Source organism: Bos indicus x Bos taurus, chromosome 16 (assembly GCF_003369695.1).
Source record: "Bos indicus x Bos taurus breed Angus x Brahman F1 hybrid chromosome 16, Bos_hybrid_MaternalHap_v2.0, whole genome shotgun sequence".
In the NCBI taxonomy this organism is placed as follows: domain Eukaryota; kingdom Metazoa; phylum Chordata; class Mammalia; order Artiodactyla; family Bovidae; genus Bos; species Bos indicus x Bos taurus.
The window spans coordinates 25,515,999-25,535,111 of record NC_040091.1 but is presented as its reverse complement, the minus strand read 5'-3'; the positions used below and the strand labels follow the sequence as shown (position 1 = coordinate 25,535,111).

The following is a 19,113-nucleotide window of genomic DNA, read 5'->3' as shown; positions in this document are numbered from 1 at the left end:
TATAGTACTTTGTGTCTGCTAATCCACACTCCTAATTTATCCCTTCCCCTTTCCCCTTTGGTAACCATAAGTTTGTTTTCTTTGTCTGTGAGTCTGCTTCTGTTTTATAAATAAGTTCATTTCTGTCATATTTTAGATTCCAAATGCAAGTGAGATCATGTAGTATTCGCTTTTCTCTTCTGACTTACTTCACTTGGTATGATAATCTCTAGGTCTATCCATGTTGCTGCAAATGGCATTTCATTCTTTTTTATGGCTGAGCAGTATTCCTCTGTGTGTGTGTGTGTATTCTTTTTTATCCATTCATCTGTCAGTGGACATTTATTTACCTTACTTTATGCCTTGGCTATTATAAATAGTGCTGCTATGAACACTGAGGTGCATGTGTCTTTTCAAATTATAGTTTTCTCTAGATATGTGCTCAGGGGTGGGATTGCTGGATTGTTTTCTGTACTGTTTTCCACAGTGGCTGCACCAATTTACATTCCCACTTGCAGTGTAAGAGGGTTCCCTTTTCTCCGTACCCTTTCTAGCATTTGTTATTTGTAGAATTAGTGTTTTATTTTGTGAATTGCTATCCCAGCTATATAATGCCTGTATGATAATCACCTAGGACTCACTAGCCTGAGTGCCAGATACCAGGACAATACTTGTTACTCCTCTTTGCTCCTCATTTATCTCCTAAAGAAAATTGGCATAAGAGGAAACCATCAAATCTAATTGACTGAACTTTTGCAGGTCATCAGTATGTGTAGAAAAACATCACTTTTCCCCAGAATATTGTATTGTGAAGGCATTGCAAATATTGTACATATATACTTCACTTTTATGGTCAGGGTTTATTTCTAACAGAAAGTTAAGAAGTATGTTTTTTTGGAAAGATTTCAGTCTTTCTTGTCATAATTTAGCTGCCTGCTCTTGTGCGTATTTGTTTTTTGGGTCTCCTCCTTTTCAATTCAACCCTAGTCATCCATGTTCTTTTTCTGACTACTGATTACCTGGACAGTTGAAATAACCTGATCTAACCTTTAGTCTTTGCCCTTCTCTCCTTTACCCTAGGGACACTGTTATCACAACAGTTTTCTTAAAGGGCAAATCTGACAGTCATTCTTCTGTCCAAAAACTATCTGTGTAATTTATTGCTAAAGTAATAACAGATTCATTCCTCAGCTAGTCATAGAAGGTCCCCTTCATAATAACCCCTCCCCCTGCAATGCACACACATTTCACATTTCAAACCTATCTCCCTATTTTCAGTTTAGGACTTTAGACAACTGAACTATGACTTTTCCCCAAGTTCTTTAGTTTTAGAAATCCTCCCAGTCACTGGGGCTTGATTCCTAATTTTGATTCCTATCCTATTTCTTCAGGGCATATTAGCATTTACTTTGCTGACACCTGTAAACCAAGTTCCTCTGTTTTATGTTAACAGTGATTTTATATGTGTCTTACATGTTTAATAGAAACATGGGCTTATTAAAGGAAGGACTATGTCCTGTCATTTATATCTATTTGATAACTCAGATCTGACTATAAAGTTTGCCACCATTTATCACAAGTATTGATTTTACTTGGCATTGCTGATACATTTAACTGAACAAGTTAAGATTGGACTTGAGTCAAAATTAAATTATACCACTGTGCTAACTTTCAGATATTTTTGATTTTAAGTCTTTTAGTGAATATCAGACCTTATGGAGAAGAAGAGAAGGCAAAGCTTGGAGAGAAGATGTTTGAAGTCCTTTTCATTGCCCTTTAACTCATATAGAAGGCTATCATCAAAGCAAATGATTTAAAATTGGTTGTGGCACATTAGACCAGGAGTGAATATATGCTCATCTTCTCTGCATGGTCCCAGCCTTTTGCCTCCTATTTCTCATCTCCAGTGTCTCCAAGATGCTAAAAAGAAATAAAATTTAACCTTTTAAAATCATAGATCACTTATCAATAAAATATTAACTCGATTTTTGGCAACTAACGGTTATAATGTATTTGGTATTTATAACTTTTTCTTTTTCCTGCAGAAAACCATAGGCAAAATTGCAACATGCTTGGAATTACGAAGTGCAGCTTTACAGGTAAATAGATTCCCCCCCTCTCAACTTCTTAATATAAGGAAAAGGAATTAGTATGAACTATTGATAAAATGTTAGGCATTCATGTCAAAAGCAGTATAGTTTCAAAAGGATTTAACAATAAGAATTCATGGATTAAACTCCTATTAAAAGATCTATTAGTTCAAGTTATATAAACTGTAAAAATAAAAGATATGGTTTCAACTTTTTTAGTCAGAATGTTCCAAAAAAACAAAAACTAATTTGGAATTAAAAAATTTTTTTTTTGACCTTGAAAGCAAGAAATGGATTCTTTTACTTTGGCTACTTTTTGAATATTTTGTCAGCCATAATAAAAAACATAGGGTGCAATGAAGTCTTTGTATTAAAAATATGTAATTTGCATATTTTAAATTCAGTCCACACAGTCCCAGGAAGAATTTAAACTGGAAGATCTGAAGAAGCTAGAACCAAGTAAGCTTTATTTCATATTTTTTATTGATACTGCTTTAGAAAAATGTTTACACTATTATGGATATTAAGATTATTTAGCAGAGATGCTAATTTGAGTCTTTTCTGTTATTATCTAATCCTATGTAATTTTTCATGCTTTTATAATTCCTATAATATTTTTAGTAATTATTGTTTGGTTCACCTTATGTGCTCAGTCGTGTGCGACTCTTTGCAACTCCATGGACTGTAACGTACCAGACTCCCCTGTGCATGGAGATTTCCACACAAGAATACTGAAGTGGGTTGCCATTTCCTATTCCAAGGTATCTTCCCAACTGAGGGATCAAACCTGCATTTCCTACATTGGCAGGCGGATTCATTACCACTGCTACCTGGGAAGCCCTCTCACCTTCATTACAGAATATGAAAAATTATTTGACTCTATGTTGTACCTCACTTATCTGTTTTAGCCTTTGTTTTATTCAGTTTAATAAGACTACAATTAAATTACTTCAGTAAACATTTACAGTAGATTCTACTGGAAAGTATAAAGTTATAGTCATTGATGCCTATTTATACTGAATGTCACTGAAAACTGCAGTCCAGCTGTTTGAACTGCTTTATAAAATCTTTCCTTATTGTCCTCATTTTCCTTCCTAAATTTTTTTTTTAAGTAAACAATTCCTTCAAATATTTTGGTGGTTAGGATGTGCTAGATGAAGCTTTTTTGCTGGTTCAAATGAATGTTCTCTTAGAGGAAATGTTTGAAATATAGGCAAGGGCACAAGTATTGAATATCACCACAGTCAATTTTAGGACATTTTTTAATCACCCCATAAAGAAACCCTGTATCCATTAGCATTCACTCATTTCCCTCTAGCTTCCCCTGATTCCCAGCCCTAGGCAACCACTAATCTACTTTTTGTCTCTATAAATTTGCCTATTCTGAACGTTTCATATAAATGTAATCTTACAATAATTGGCCTCTTGTAAGTGCCTGTATATAAGATTATTTTAAGAAAAACACGTTTGTGCTCCCTCAGTCATGTCCAATTCTTGTGATCCCATGGGCTGTAGCCTGTCAGGCTCCTTTGTCCATGGAATTTTCTAGGCAAGAATACTGGAGTGGGTTGCCATTTCCTCCTCCAGTGAATCTTCCCAACCCAGGGATCGAACCCACATCTCTTGTGTTTTAAAAAAAGATTTCAGCTGCATTAAGGATATCTGAGTTATGTTTCTGAAGAAAATTAGAAATGTTCAATTTTAAATGATAAGAATAATGAGGATTTGGGATCCTCATTTAGTAACTATTTTCCATCTCTTTTCAGTTTGTTTCCAAATAAAACTTAAGAATATGTAGGTTCACTATAAAGACTGTAAACACTTATAATCAGATGTTTATTATCTCTTTCCATGGACACACTCAGTTTTTCCCCCTGTTACCTCATAGACTCTCTTGTTGGTAATAATGATCACTATTTTTTAGAGTAGCAGGAATATGCCAAACACTCAGATAAATAGACTCGACCACATTTTGCTGACACTTGCCCATGATTTTACAGCTTGTAAATGCTCGAACTGGGTTGGGTTTGAAGTGATCTCAAAGCCTACATTCCTACCATTACACTGTTATTAATACTTGTAATCATGCAATATTGACATCAGTCCTTGAGATCATGATTCTTCAGGTCAAACTCCTGAGAGATTATTGACCCATGTATTTGTGGAAGATTGAACTGAAATCTACATTGTTTTCTGATTTGTTTGTTTGTAAGATTTGGGGTGGGAATAGAGAGGAAAGAGAGTAATTTGGATTCGTTTTTTTATTACATTTTGATTTTATATAAAGTTCCTCATTTGGACTTCTCCCTTCCTGGTACTTATTTTAGATGATTTTAATTTGCTTCTTGCCTCTTAAACTTAAATGTGTATGTTGTATCTCAGTAGGCTATGCCCTGTAATAAGCTTGAATTTATAAAATTTATTTTACAAGAATTAAACATTTTCATAAATTGGTATTTGACTATATTTCAAATTAAGTGTTCTTAGTCAACCTGGCCTCTGCCTCTTCTAATAATGTAAGGAAGGGAAAATTAACAAATGACTGTATCTTTCAACTTGTTGGTCTTAGTTGGTTTATTTTGCTAATGTATTTTTCCTTCAAGATTTTTAAAATCTCTTTGTAAATCTGGAATTCATACTAAAACTAAGATCCTGAATGTAATAGTTAATTTAATTTTCTTATGTTAATGCTTAGTAATACACTACTTCTTACTCAAATATACCTCCCTATCACCAACCCATAAACTGTAAAATTCCCTTCCATTAATTAAACTTTCAAGGCCCCAAAGAAATCCCACCTTGCCCTGAAAGCTTTTTCTTCTCTCCTTAGCAGTTATTAGACTCTGTCTCATGTTCTTTATAGGAGCACTTTTTATAGCCACTGTCATAGTCTGCCCTGTACTATTCTCACTAATATTTATTTATTTTCTCAAGAATATTGTGAATAACCTTAGTGTATTTTCCCCACAGAGCCTCATTCAATGCTTTGCCTATAGTATGAACTCGGCAGATTTTTAAATTGAATAGAGTTAAATGTCTACAGGGAATTGTTTCCCGTAATTTAAAATAAACTTTCAGATGGGAAGCACTTGCTCATTTTTCCTACCACAAAAATGAAAACTAGCTACAAGGGAAAAAAAAGAAATACATGTGGGGCATGTGTGTGTGATTTTTAGTGTCAGATTCAAGAGGATGGCAGGCCATGCTCCATGAGCATAGGCTGGGAGTGCTGAGTGCTCACCAGTAGAGGGTATGCCATCAAGTCAGCATTCAGGGGGCCTGTGTGCATTATTCCTACTGAATGAACCAGTTAGTCCCCAGTCGTGGTGGACTCCACACTCAGGATCACCCCTTCCATGAAATTATAAACTAGCTTCTCCTCTTCTCTACAACCTCCAAAAATATCAAGATTCATATTAGAAGAAAAATCCTATGATAAGTTTATGTAGAATCTTATTTTAAAACATTAGAATCCCTGTTATTCCCCAGTTGGTGAAAATGGAAAGCCATCCTGCAGTTACAGAAAGCAAGAAAGGTGCTGTTATTTTTCTTTCAAAATTATTCATACAAGTTAAATATCTGATATACTGTATACTTGTAAATACAAAATAAAGAAGAGGCTATTTATGCCAAAACAGACATTTCCTTTTCAAAACTTTGATACCTAAGAAAAGAAAATGATGTTTAATTCTTCTATTATAATACAAATTCAGGATATTCTTAGTAAGTAATATGATTTTCAGCTGTTTCATTGATGTTTTGTTTACATTTTAAGGGTTGACTTTTTCCTTTTCACTATTAAAATGTGGTCATTGCTGATATAAATATGCATAATCTTGTCACCCATTTCCTATTCTCAGCATCTAGAACAATACTTAGTGATTATCTGATATTTGAATTGAATGAATAGTTTACTCACAATAAACAGTCATGCACCAAGTTTAGTGGTGACATTCTTAAAATTTGAAAAATAGTCCTTCTTAGATCTAAAATAATAGGATTCTAGTCAGTCAGATAGGGAGAACTATGGACAGAATAAATTACCATATAGACTTTATTTATACTGTAAGTGTTCCTATGCAGTGTCGTGTTATGTTATTTAATTCTCTCAACAATCTGTGAAGAAAGGTAGAATATGATTTTGGAACTGGGGAAGCTGAGATTCAGAGTAGTTACATGAATGCTCAAGTCATTAACATGATGGGAGGGCTAAGATCTGATTCAGGTCGCTTGCCACTTGCCCTTTGCTTATCAGACTTCAGCTTTGTGGTCCTCTCCATTCCTTGAACAAACTCCTGCTGCAGAGCCTTTGCTGTTGCTCTGCCCTGTTCTCTTAATACTTGGAGAGCCCTTGCCCAGAGCTGCTTGTGGACATTTCTTCTCATTCAGGTCATGGCTCAAATGTCTTCTAATAATTCACGTTTGAGCAGCCTACTCTGTTCACTTCAGCTGAAGTAATCCTTCTACTCCACTTACACAAGCATCCTCTGGGTCCTTCAGCCACAGTCTTAACATCATCGTGTTCATTTTGTGGCTTGTTATTGTCTGCTTTTCCTGGCTAGGGTCTAACATCCGTTTGAAGGTGAGAACACTCTGTCTCTATCACTGCCATATCTTAGCACTCAGTACACATTTGTTGAGAAGAAGAAAGAAAGAGGAAGGAGGGTAGGAGTTGGAAGGAGAGAGAGAATAAGAATGAGTGAAAATATAGACACAAGTCTCAGACTTCTCTCCCTGAAGGGCTTAGTAGGAGTGCATATATTAGAAGAAGTATGATAAACACATTTGACTCCTGTGGGAGTAAGGCATGTAATTGCAACCTGTACTCAGGGATTTTCTTTTTGAGGATGACAACATCCATACCTATTTCAGCTCTAAACTGTAAGACTCCAAAATTAGAATGAATAAGTTGAGTATAAACTCACAGAAACATTTTGGATTGTACAATTAATGCCATTACTTCATATAACTGCAGGTAGATACTGGCAATCCGTAAGACCAGATATGAAGCACCTCTCCAAATGTAGGTAGAATTGTAGAGCATCTCTCTTTTTAAGTTTCCTTGCCTGATTATAATCACTGACCACAAACATAATACAGGAGGTTGTAATACAAGAGATTGTTTAAAGACTTCTCTTGAGGATAAATCCCTCTTTGTGTTTGTGTGTGCATATATATGGAGAAGGAAATGGCAACCCACTCCAGTTTTCTTGCCTGGAGAATCCCATGAACAGAGGAGCCTGGCAGGCTACAGTATCCATGGGGTCACAAAAAGTCAGACGTGACTGAGCATGCATGAGCCTGTATGTAAGCATATATGTACATATATGTATGTATACATTACATATGTATAATAAACTATGGTAAAGGTATATGAGAATTATAACCTCACTACTATAAACTTTACCAGTTTTGTGGAGTTGAGGGGAAGACTAATCAAGACATAGAATAAGATAGGCTCATATCCCTCTCATTGGTCATCTTTGACACCAGTCTTTTAATTAAAGTACTCTAGGAAGGAGATATTGTCTTTCTCAGGTGCCCCATGTCTCACCTTGGATTTTGTACTTAGAACTATTTTGGAGTTCACTTTCCCTAAGCGCTCTGAGACTCTGGAAGTTACCTTCCTTGGAGTTCTGACAGTACTCTGAAGTGTGAATATTTTCATTTTGCTAAGATATTCAATGGACAAGTGCATTGTGGCTTTGGATGATAAGATTGGGAATATTTAAAGTATTAATAGACACCCCAGTGGCTCAGCAGTAAAGAATCTGCCTGCAGTGCAGGAGACACGGGTTCGATCCCTGGGTCTGGAAGATCCTCTGGAAGAGGAAATGGCAACCCACTCCAATATTCTTGCTGGGGAAAACCCATGGACAGAGGAGCCTGGTGGGCTGTGGTCCATAGGGTCACAAAGAATCAGACACGACTGAGCAATTGAACACACACACACACACACACACGTATACATACATTATTAATAGGCATGGTAAAATTGGCTAAAATCAGTCACTTACAATAAATTTTTTTATTCTGATTCATGACATAATTCATGTGTCTTTCTCTTTTTATTCTAGTCCTAAAGAATATTCTTACATATAATAAAGAATTCCCATTTGATGTTCAGCCTGTCCCTTTAAGGTAAAATAAATTAGCACCAGTATTTGTCTTCTTATTTTATCATCTTATTTTATACCTATTTTTCAGATATTTCTGGATGTATCATATCAATGTTAGTATCATTGATATCATTAATCCAACATATTAGCATTTTATGTCAGCATTTTTTATATCAACATTTTACCTGGGAAATGAGTAGCTATTTGGCTTCTCTTGTATATTTGGTTTTGTAGCTCACTGTTTTTTCTGTCCTTTTGCATGTAGAAGAATTTTAGCACCTGGTGAAGAAGAGAATTTGGAATTTGAAGAAGATGAAGAAGAGGGTGGTGCTGGAGCAGGATCTCCTGATTCCTTTCCTGCCAGAGTTCCCGGTAAGTATCAATTGTTAAAAATATCCATAGCTTAATTCACAGTCAAAGTTTTTGGAACCTACTTTAGTATTTGCTAGTGGGAGTAAAACCTTTCCAGGGTGCATGTCCATTTTAGGCAAAATTTGACGGTCATGTTATCGGCAGTAACTGTTTTATAGGTATAGCCTGGAATTATCTTACTATCTGTGTTGGGATCCGAAAGAGCACACTCAGGTTCCAAGTTCACTAGGGGGACTCACTCAGCATGTTGCTGTAACCAACAGCTGTGCTTTATCCCAGAAAAAGAATTACAGGCACAAAACCAGCCAAGGGAAAATGTATGTGAGCAAAGTCCAGAGGAAACCAGGTGCAAGCTTCCAGGAGTCCTCTCCCAGTGGAGTCACACAGCTTGTACTTGATTCCTCTAGTGACAAATTCTAATGACACTTGTGAAGTGTCCCTTGAAGTGGGAGGCACATAAGGGACTCTCTGCCCAGAGCTGTTACATAGACACCTTCTGCCTAGCACTGACCAAAATTCCAGACTCCCAGAAAGCAAGCAGATAATTCAGCATAAACCATATTGTTTGTAAGAAGAATGTAGACCCAGTGACCATTCTTATCAGAGGTAGTAGCAACCCTCCCAAAATCCAGATTCCCAGATGCTAGTCAGGGGCTGCCCTTGTAGTCAGGCCTTTCTAAGAGTGACCGTCTCAGACCTGCTGTGTTAACTCTTTTTTGGTTCACTATCAAATTTGGTTGTTAAAAACTGGACCCAGGGAAAATGGCTACTGAGCAAATGCCTTTTTCTTCCCATCTGTTTTAAAGAAAGTAAATAATGGTGAGGCTTTTTATTTATAGTTGATCTTCCCTGCCTGTCAATAACCTAAGCAGGCACACTGGATAAATTTCTTATTTCTCCCATCACTGTTTTCCTCTGTTCTGTTCTTACACAGCACACAGTTTTCATTTCTGGTCAATTAGTTCACTTTAGTGTAATATGCTGATATATTGTGATGTATTTTATAATAGACTCCAAAAGCTTTAAAATACAGCTAGATACAATTTATGTGTTATCCTGATAACTTTCTTGGTAACAAAAGTACAGGCAGACCTTGGTAATACTACAGGTTCAGTTCCAGATGACAATAAAGTGAATATTGCAAGAAAGCAAGTCACACGAATTTTTTGGTTTCCCAGTGCATGTAAAAGTTACATATACAGTAGTCTGTTAAGTGTGTGATAAGCATTATGTCTAAAAAATTTTTTTGTATTTCATTGTATATATTTTTTATTGAAGTATAGTTGATTTACAGTGCTTCAGGTACACAGCAAAGTGATGCACATATATTATTTTTCAGATTATTTTCCATTATAGGTTATTACAAGATATTGACTAGTTCCCTGTGCTATAAAAAATACTTTATTGCTAAAAAATGCTAATCATCATCTGAGGCTTTAGCTAGTCACAACTTTCTTGCTGTTAGAGGGTCTTGTGTTGATGGCTGCTGACATCAGGGTGCTGGTTGCTGAAGGTTGGAGTAGCTGTGACAACTTCTTAAACTAAGACAGCAATGCAGTTTGCCCTCTAGATTGACTCTTCCTTTCACGTTTCTCTGTAGCATGCAGTGCTGTTTATAGCATTTCACCCATCATAGAACTTCTTTCAAAATTGGAGTCAATTCTCAAGTCTTGCCACTGTTTATCCACTAACTCTGCATAACATTCTAAATTTTTTGTTGTCATTTTAATAGTCTTCATGGCATCCTTACCAGGAGTAGATTCCATCTTGAGAAAGCACTTTCTTTGTTCATCTATACAAAGCAGTCCTCATCAGTTAAAGTTTTAGGAAATTGGAACAATCCAGTCACATCTTCAGGGTCCACATCTTATTCTAGTTCTCTTGTTAATTCTGCTACATCTGCAATTAACAATAGTAACATCAGAGATCACAGGTCATCAGTCACTATAACAAATATAAAAATAATGAAAAAGTTTGAAATATTGCAAGAATTATCAAAATGTGACACCGAGCCACGAGGTGAACAAATGCTGTTAGAAAAATGGCACCAGTAGACTTGCTTGACACAGGGTTACCACAAATGTTCCGTTTGTAAAAAATGCAATATCTGTCAAGTGCAATAAAGTAATACAATAATAATAGTACCATTTCAGTGTTTATTATGCCCCTTGGGGTGGAGGCGTTATGGGGTAGAAGCAGTGTAGGTTCAAACCAACAGACACGGGGCTTGAGTCTAATCTTAGTACATTACTAGTTGCACCTGTTCTGTTTCTTTTTTTTTTTTTCATTTTTGTTATTTGTTTATTTGGCTGTGTAGGGTCTTAGTTGCAGCATGCAGGATCTTTAGTTGTGGCATGCAAACTCTTAGTTTTGGCGTATGAACTCTTAGTTGCGGCGTATGGAATCTAGTTCCCTGACCAGGGATCAAACCTGCCCCCTCTACCCCCACCCCGCATTGGGACAGAGGAGCCTTAAACACTAGACCACCAGAGAAGTCCTGGTTGCACCTATTCTTAAACCAGTTTGAACTTCAATTTCTCTTTTATTTATAAAATGAATTGATAATCATGCCTACCTCATAAGGTTCCTGTGAAGATTAAATAAGTTACTGCATATAAAGCTTTTAGCCCAGTCCCTGTCATATGCTGAATATTAGTGAGGTGGTTATTTTCATCCTCATCACCTTTCAGTGGAGGGAACAATACTACAGTATAGGATTACTGGGAAAATTACTGTCGATCGTAGCTATTATTGTTAATGTATTTTTCAGTATAAGGGCATTATTCCTAATATACTTACTTTATGAAGAGAGATGTATTTTTCTTGCTTTTGTTATATATGCAGAAAATGTCAAAATTGCTGAGATTGTGAAAGAAATTTTCTTGCTGTTTTATTTAACTAAATAGTTGTAATTCTGTTTTCAACCCATGTATTGTAATTGCTGAAGCTTCCACTACTATAAATTTCTATCTGATTTGGTTGTCAAATCACGTATTTGCTATACAGACATATCAAGATTTTTATGGGTTTCAGATTGCTGAGTTGAAAGAAACTTTTACCATAAATTAAATCCATTTGCTATGTAAGATTAAACCTAAACTTCATAGATTTTTGTATTCTGATATAGTATTGTGATAATGCATTTCAGAGGTAGAGAAAGCTTACTGAATCCTTCTAGTCTCTGAATTTCTTTTTCAAAAAAGCACATGTAGTTTAATTAACTGTATTTAGTTTGGAATCATTATTGTTCAGGGCCTATGTGTTAGTGTCGGTTGCCCAGTAGTGTCCAACTCCTTGTGACCCCATGGCTTGTAGCCTCTGTCCATGGAATTCTCCAAGCAGGAATACTGGAGTGGGTAGCAATTCCCTTCTCCAGGGGATCATCCTGACCCAGGGATTGAACCTGGGTCTCCCACATTGCAGGCAGATTCTTTATCATCTGAGCCATAAGTGTCATTAAAAAATAACTTTTAAAATAATATTCATTGACGTAGCAAGATGGCATTTAACTTTTTACTTAACTGGAAAGCAGGAAACATTTTCTTTTCCTTGTTACACTGAGAGAATCCAAGATTTCAGTGATGCCCAGGCTGTGTCTGCATTTTGATGGCAAGATGGTTCTAGAAATTGTTGTGGTTTTTTTCTTTTTATTTATTATCTTTGTTTCTATATAATTTATTGAATTATAAGTTCTTGGGATTTGTTTAAAAAGTCAAGGCTATGAGATTCTATTTTATATACAGAATTCACCCTTTTTAGCGTGCAGGTTTATGCTTGTTGATAAATGTGTACAGTTGTGTTAACCACCACTGCTGTTAGGCTAAAGAGGAATAAGGAATGGAATTTGTGACCCAGAATAGGTTTTTCCCATTTCAAATAGAAAGTGACTTTTTAACCAACCTTTAATTGGGGTAGGTGGGGAGTAGGGGGTAGGTATTATCTTTCTTTTTAATATTCATCTCTTTCCTTTTCAAAAATTTAAAAATTCATATAGAAAACATAAATTTTTGTTAAATAATTGGCTTGAGCCAAAATAGAGTTTAATTTTTCTAAAGGTAGGCTTCAGTTCAATCACTCAGTTATGTCTGACTCTTTGTGACCACATGGATGGCAGCACGCCAGGCTTCCCTGTCCATCACCAACTCCCGGAGCTTGCTCAAACTCATGTCCATCAAGTTGGTGATGCCATCCAACTGTCTCATACTCTGTCATCCCCTTCTCCTCCCGCCTTCAATCTTTCCCAGCATCAGGGTCTTTTCCAGTGATTCAGTTCTTCACATCAGGTGGCCAAAGTATTGGAATTTCAGCTTCAGCATCAGTCCTTCCAGTGAATATTCAGGACTGATTTCCTTTATGTTTGAAAGGTAGGCTTGGTAGATTTTAAATCAAGGATGTAAATGTACAACCTGTTTATTGGCCTGAAAATTTGCCAGTATGAATATAAAGCTATTAAAATCATAAGCCCAAGAAATATGAATAGACGAAGACAAAATTTTCAAGATTTAAAAAAACAAACACTTTCTTACTGAATGACATGATTAAACTCAAATATAGGCTTAGTTTCAAAATTTTCACAAATGTGTTAGTTTCTTTAGCTCTTAGACTTAATCGTGCATAAAACATGTTTATTTTTGAAGCTGAGAATAAGGAAATTTACCTCTTCATTGTGAAACCTGTGCATGGTTTTTGCTGTACAAATACTCAGTTCTGAGTTGAACTTGAGAGAAGCAAACATGGATTTCATTTTTAGCTGAAATGAGGTTTTTCTTGCTCACAAGTATAAGAAGTTGCAAATTGCAGCAAACTGTTCATTGCTTTCTTGTGGATATCAGGCATCCTTCTTTCATAGAAATCCAGAGCATGCCTCGGGGCACAGCGGTGAATATCATCTTAAGAGTATGCTTAGGTCAGAGCTTACAAAGTTCTTTATCTTCTCCCAGAGTCTCAAGTTCTCAAACTGGAGAGAAGAATCAGAGAAAGCATTCCTTACCCAGGCATTTATTTGTTTATGTGTGTGCTAAGTCTGTTCAGTCGTATCCGACTCTGTGCAGCCCCATGGACTGTAGCCCGCCAGGCTCCTCTGTCCGTGGGATTCTCCAGGCAAGAATACTGGAGGGGGTTGCCATGCCCTCCTCTAGGGGATATTCAGACCGAGGGATTGAACCCATGTCTCTTCTGTCTCCTACATTGTCAGGTGGGTTCTTTACCACCAGCACCATCTGAGAAGCCCTTGTATATAAAGCAAAAGAAAATACTCTTTGATTTTGTTCTTTCTTTCTCCAGGCTAGTTTTTAATAAGGTTTGAGACTTACTGATATTAATATTTTTTCTCACTTTCAAGCTTAAGCAGGTTCGGAAACATTTCAAGATTTCCTTCTACGGCTTTTTTTTTCTTTTAAATGCAAGAATCCTGTCACTTGAAATTAAAGGGTTTTCTTTAGAGTTTTGCAGAGACTAAGTCATATGAGATGTCTGTTAAGTAGATTACATTTTGCAGCCTTCACCTTCAAAGCACCCAGCAACATCTAGCTTACTCTTTCTTAAAAGTACTCTGCAGTTCAGCCTTTTGACTCAGACACCTGTGAGGAACTCTTCATTGCTTCCTGTAGGGAATGATGGATTGCCCTGTTTAAACTAGCATTTCTAACATGAAACACATGCCCACTGGCTCCTTCCAGATTTCGTGTGTTTATTAAATAATTTTTTTTCCAAAATTAGGTATAGTGACAGTTGATATACTCTTAATGTATGTGAACAACTTCAAGCAGGTATGATTTTAATTTATTATTTGAATGATAATGGCCATTAAGGATTTTTTTCCCCAAAATTTTAAAACAGTTTTAAAAATGAACAAGCATCTTATATGGGTTTTCAAACTCTTTCTCTTTTCTTTCTTTTTTTCTGTAAATTATCTATTTTTGGCTGTGCATGGTAGGCTGTTCTCTAGTTCCGGAGAGTGAGGGCTACTCGCTAGATGCAGTGTGCAGACTTCTTGTTGCAATGGCTTCTCTTGTTGTCGAGCACAGGCTCTGGGCACCTGGGTTCAGCAGTTGCAGCTCCCGGGCTCTGGAGCACAGGCTCAGTAGCTGCGGTGCGGGGCTTAGTTGCTTCACAGCATGTGGGATCTTCGTGGATCAAGGATTGAACCTGTATCCCCTGCATTGGCAGGCAGATTCCTATCCATTGAGCCAACAGGGAAACCCCAAACTGTTTTCCTTGAAAGCTTAAAGGAACCTATGTTCCTCAACTGCTAAACAATAAATTACTAGCTAAAAGAAATTGTGTATGTATTTTAATATTTTACCACAATTTCTGCCTCTATACTAAATTCAGCATTTCAAAACAAATAAGTGGCTCCATAGCTTTTTTATCTATATCCAATATCAGTTGTAAAGATTATCTATAGCCAGAATTTGAAGACACATTTAATGTGTTACCTATCTACCAAATATTGTGGCCAGTTTGATCAATATTGTTACCTTAAATTGTTTAAGATTATCCTCAAATAACTAAATAATTTTTCTTGAAAGAAAAAATGCTACCTAAATGCAAAATATTATCATATATGTCCTTTTATGGAGAAGGCAATGGCACTGTACTCCAGTACTCTTGCCTAGAAAATCCCATGGACGGAGGAGCCGGTAGGCCTAGTCCATGGGGTCGCTAAGAGTCAGGCACAACTGAGCGACTTCACTTTCACTTTTCACTTTCATGCATTGTAGAGGGAAATGGCAACCCACTCCAGTGTTCTTGCCTGGAGAATCCCAGGGACAGAGGAGCCTAGTGGGCTGCCGTCTATGGGGTCGCACAGAGTTGGACACGACTGAAGCGACTTAGCAGCAGCAGCAGCAGCATGTCCTTTTAAAAATTACACTTTAGCAGCATGAAGAAATGTGCACTTAAAAAATTGGATGACAGAGAATCTGTCAATAGTACTAGATATGTGAGTTTAGTTACAAGTATGATAAATCTAAAGCAAAGAAAACTAAGATTAAATGTGTTATCACATAAATATATGATATTGCTCAGTCTACATTTTGAACACTTGATTGAACTCTGCTCTAAGTGTGGATAAACATTTAATCTACTTTTTGCTAGTGATATTTAATTTCCAGATCACCAAGGCAAAATAAGGACCAATTCACCTCTCACTGTAGAACCGATGCCTGTGGGAACATCTGTACAATATGACATAAAATGTCAAGCAAGTAAAATGAACTCAATAAGCACATTGAAATCACCATGTTTTTCAAAAGATGTAATCCTCAGTAATTTTCTAAAAAGGCATCGCCTCTTTAGGATTCTTGTCTGGGTGATGATGTACTACTTTTTTGGAGCAAAGACCATCATGCCATTTTCTGTTTTAGGCCAGAAGGAAAAATCATATGAGGACAGGGTCTTATGGAGTTCACTGACTTCAGTTTCCTTGTAACCTTTGCTTTCTTCTGTGGAGTTAACCACACAGACTCCTGGTCCCTGGGCAGGCAGTCTATTCCTAGTCTGGTTCTCCATAATCTTTCTTGTCCAGAGTGTCTTGGCCCCTCACAGAGAACCACTCCATGTGAGGAGCTCCTTCTCATGCCAGGATCTGCAGTGTTATCATTTTCCCTTGGGACAGAGCAGTTGTAGGTATGGAATGAGGGGCCACAGCTGCTGCTCCACTTCTCCTGATGCCAGCTGCAGGCGGGAGATGGTACCCATTGCTGGACATTGCACCAGCAGTCTGGGGATTTGATGCCTGGCACACTGCCACCCCCCCCACCTCCATATAGAGGCTATAATACAGTCAGCCGAGAGCTGTTAGATCAGACATTTTCACCCATTTTTTGTTTGTTAATTCTGGAGTACAATTTCTCTTTGTTTAATAAACTTGGCTATTTTTGTGATAATGGCACCCCACTCCAGTACTCTTGCCTGGAAAATCCCATGGACAGAGGAGCCTGGTAGGCTGCAGTCCATGGGGTCGCTAAGAGTCGGGCATGACTTAGCGACTTCACTTTCACTTTTCACTTTCATGCATTGGAGAAGGAAATGGCAACCCACTCTAGTATTCTTGCCTGGAGAATCCCAGGGACAGAGGAGCCTGGTGGGCTGCTGTCTCTGGGGTCGCACAGAATCGGACACGACTGAAGCGACTTAGCAGCAGCCACAACTACTTTATATTTCATCTGCAACAGTTTTGACAGCAACATCTCTCTGTGAAGAAAGCCATGAGTTGTGACATGTCAGGGTGTTCTCCTTCTACAGGAGGGGGGCCAACTGTTAATGGACACCTCAGAAAAGTTCTTCAGAGACAGAGATAAAGACTGGACATTGAATCCATTTGACCTTGACTTGTTTGGGGCCTTTGCAGCAGGAGTTTTCTTGACTTTCACCACCTTTTATAGAACTCACAAATGCTACATGACATTGATTGACTAAACCTGGAGACTCAATAGAGAAGTTATGTTTATCACAAAACCTTCAGGATCACATGAAATGTCATCAATGTCAGCTTATAATTGAAGAAATGTAAAAAGTAGAGCATTTTTAATTTCTTACCCTGAATCTTGGGCTTCCCAGGTGGTGCTAGTGGTAAAGAATCCACTTGCCAACTCAGGAGACATAAGAGATGTGGGTTAGATCCCTGGGTCAGAAAGATCCCCTGGAGGAGGGCATGGCAACCCACTTCAGTATTCTTGCCTGGAGAATCCCACGGACAGAGGAGCCTGGCAGGCTACAGTCCATTGGGTCGCAAAGAGCCAGACATGGCTTAGCGACTAAACCACCAGCATAGCTGCATTCATAAATTATTTTCCACAGTTGATGCACAGTGGAGTAGGACAACTGGAATACCAGTCCAGATACAGACTACTGATAAATAGCTTTCATCACCGAGATGGGCTTTGGGGCTCTAGCACAATAAAATGGCCCTGGAGCTTATGATTCACTCTTGTTACCTTGCCAGAATTATCTGTAGGCTTCAGCTTGGATCCTGTTCTTCTAACTCATAGCTCTTCTTCAGAAGCCACACTGAATCAAATAATTCCCTCTACTTTTCTTTGAAAGCAGTAGGACACGTTTGCTCCAGGTGGGGGTTGGGGCCAATCAGAAGACACTGACATCATCAGGCTGCCTTCCTCCTTGCAGAGTGGAGCTTACCAGCTGCCAAAGGCTGCCCCTGTCTCGCATAAAAAGCTAAAAATAGATCCAGCCGAAAGAACATGATCTTACTGCCCACCACCATATGAGGCTCAGAGACCTGGAATAAAGTTGCAGTAGGGATGGCCCAGTCTCCGACCATCACAGTGAACCTGTGTTGCTAAGCGCACAAAGTTTAGATGGTGCTTACCCTTGATCACTATCTTTGATGGAGCTGCCAAGCCACAGCACCAGCACTTCCCTAGCATTCTCCAGAACCCTGGTTGAGAAATCCTGCTTTGGACAGTTAGCTGTAGCACAGAGTTTTCTGTATTGAAAAGTGAGGTGGAAGTAATGGCCCCCCAAAGATGTGCATATGCTAATCCTCAGAGCCTGTAAACATGTACGTGGCAAAGAGCTTACGTTAACGACCTTAAGGTAGAGACTATCCCGCAGTACCTTTTTAGGCTGTGATGTGCTTAGTTGCTCATGTCTGACTCTCTGCGACCCCATGGACTGTAGCCCTCAGGCGGAGATTCTCCAGGCAAGAATACTGGAGTGGGTTGCCATGCCCTCCTCTAGGGGATCTTCCCAACCCAGGGATCAAACCCAGGTCTTCTGCATTGAAGGTGAATTCTTTACAATCTGAACTACCAGGGAAACCCAAGAATACTGGAGTGGGTTGTCTATCCCTTCTCCAGAGGATCTTCCTGACCCAGGAGTTGAACCGAGGTCTCCTGCATTGCAGGGGGATTCTTTGCCTGTTGAGTACCAGGAAAGCCCCTCTTTTTTTAGCCTTTATTGGCTTTATGGACAATTAAATTACAAAAATGGCAAATGAGACAAGGTGGTTAAAAACATGTACTCTAGGACCAGACTACTGTGTAATAGAGAACAGGTTACTTAACTTTTCTGGATCTCAGTTTCACTTCTAAGTAAATGGGACTGACATTAACACCTATGTCAGAGTTCTTAGGTGGATTAAATTAGTTGATACATACAAAGAATTAGAACAGTGCCTGGCACATAGTAAGTGTTCTGTAAGTGTTGAATATTTGTTATTTATGCAGCACTTTCACATAGAAGAGCATTTGTTATTTTTGATCCTTTTCCTAGAACTAAGAGCAAATTAGTTAGTTCTAGTTGGAAAAGCTTAGTTTATACCAGATCGTGTATGGTCATTTCTTATCCTGATTATAGTCTTCGTTTTATGAGTGTAATTACTTTTTCTCATATTACTTTATATAGTTGAATATTTCAGTTTTACATTTAGACATCTTTTAACGTAGTGCTTTGATGTCTAATTATCATATGGTTTTACTTTTGGTACACAAACATGCTACCTTTCTCATGTAACCCAGGAGCTATAGCTGGTGTGGTATTATACTATTATTTTATCTTCTTTCACGCACCTGTCATGTAAGACAGTGCAT

At 37.8% G+C, this 19,113-nt stretch overlaps 1 protein-coding gene across 1 annotated transcript in view; it reads left to right on the top strand.

The window, feature by feature from the left end:
• Nucleotides 1–19,113, top strand: part of AIDA (axin interactor, dorsalization associated) — a 47,782-nt gene that overhangs the window by 14,333 nt on the left and 14,336 nt on the right. The window contains exons 3-6 of the mRNA XM_027564511.1: nt 2,025–2,078; nt 2,474–2,528; nt 8,147–8,210; nt 8,454–8,560. Of these exons, the coding sequence (XP_027420312.1) occupies nt 2,025–2,078; nt 2,474–2,528; nt 8,147–8,210; nt 8,454–8,560 (280 nt within the window). The remainder of the gene's footprint in view (nt 1–2,024; nt 2,079–2,473; nt 2,529–8,146; nt 8,211–8,453; nt 8,561–19,113) is intronic.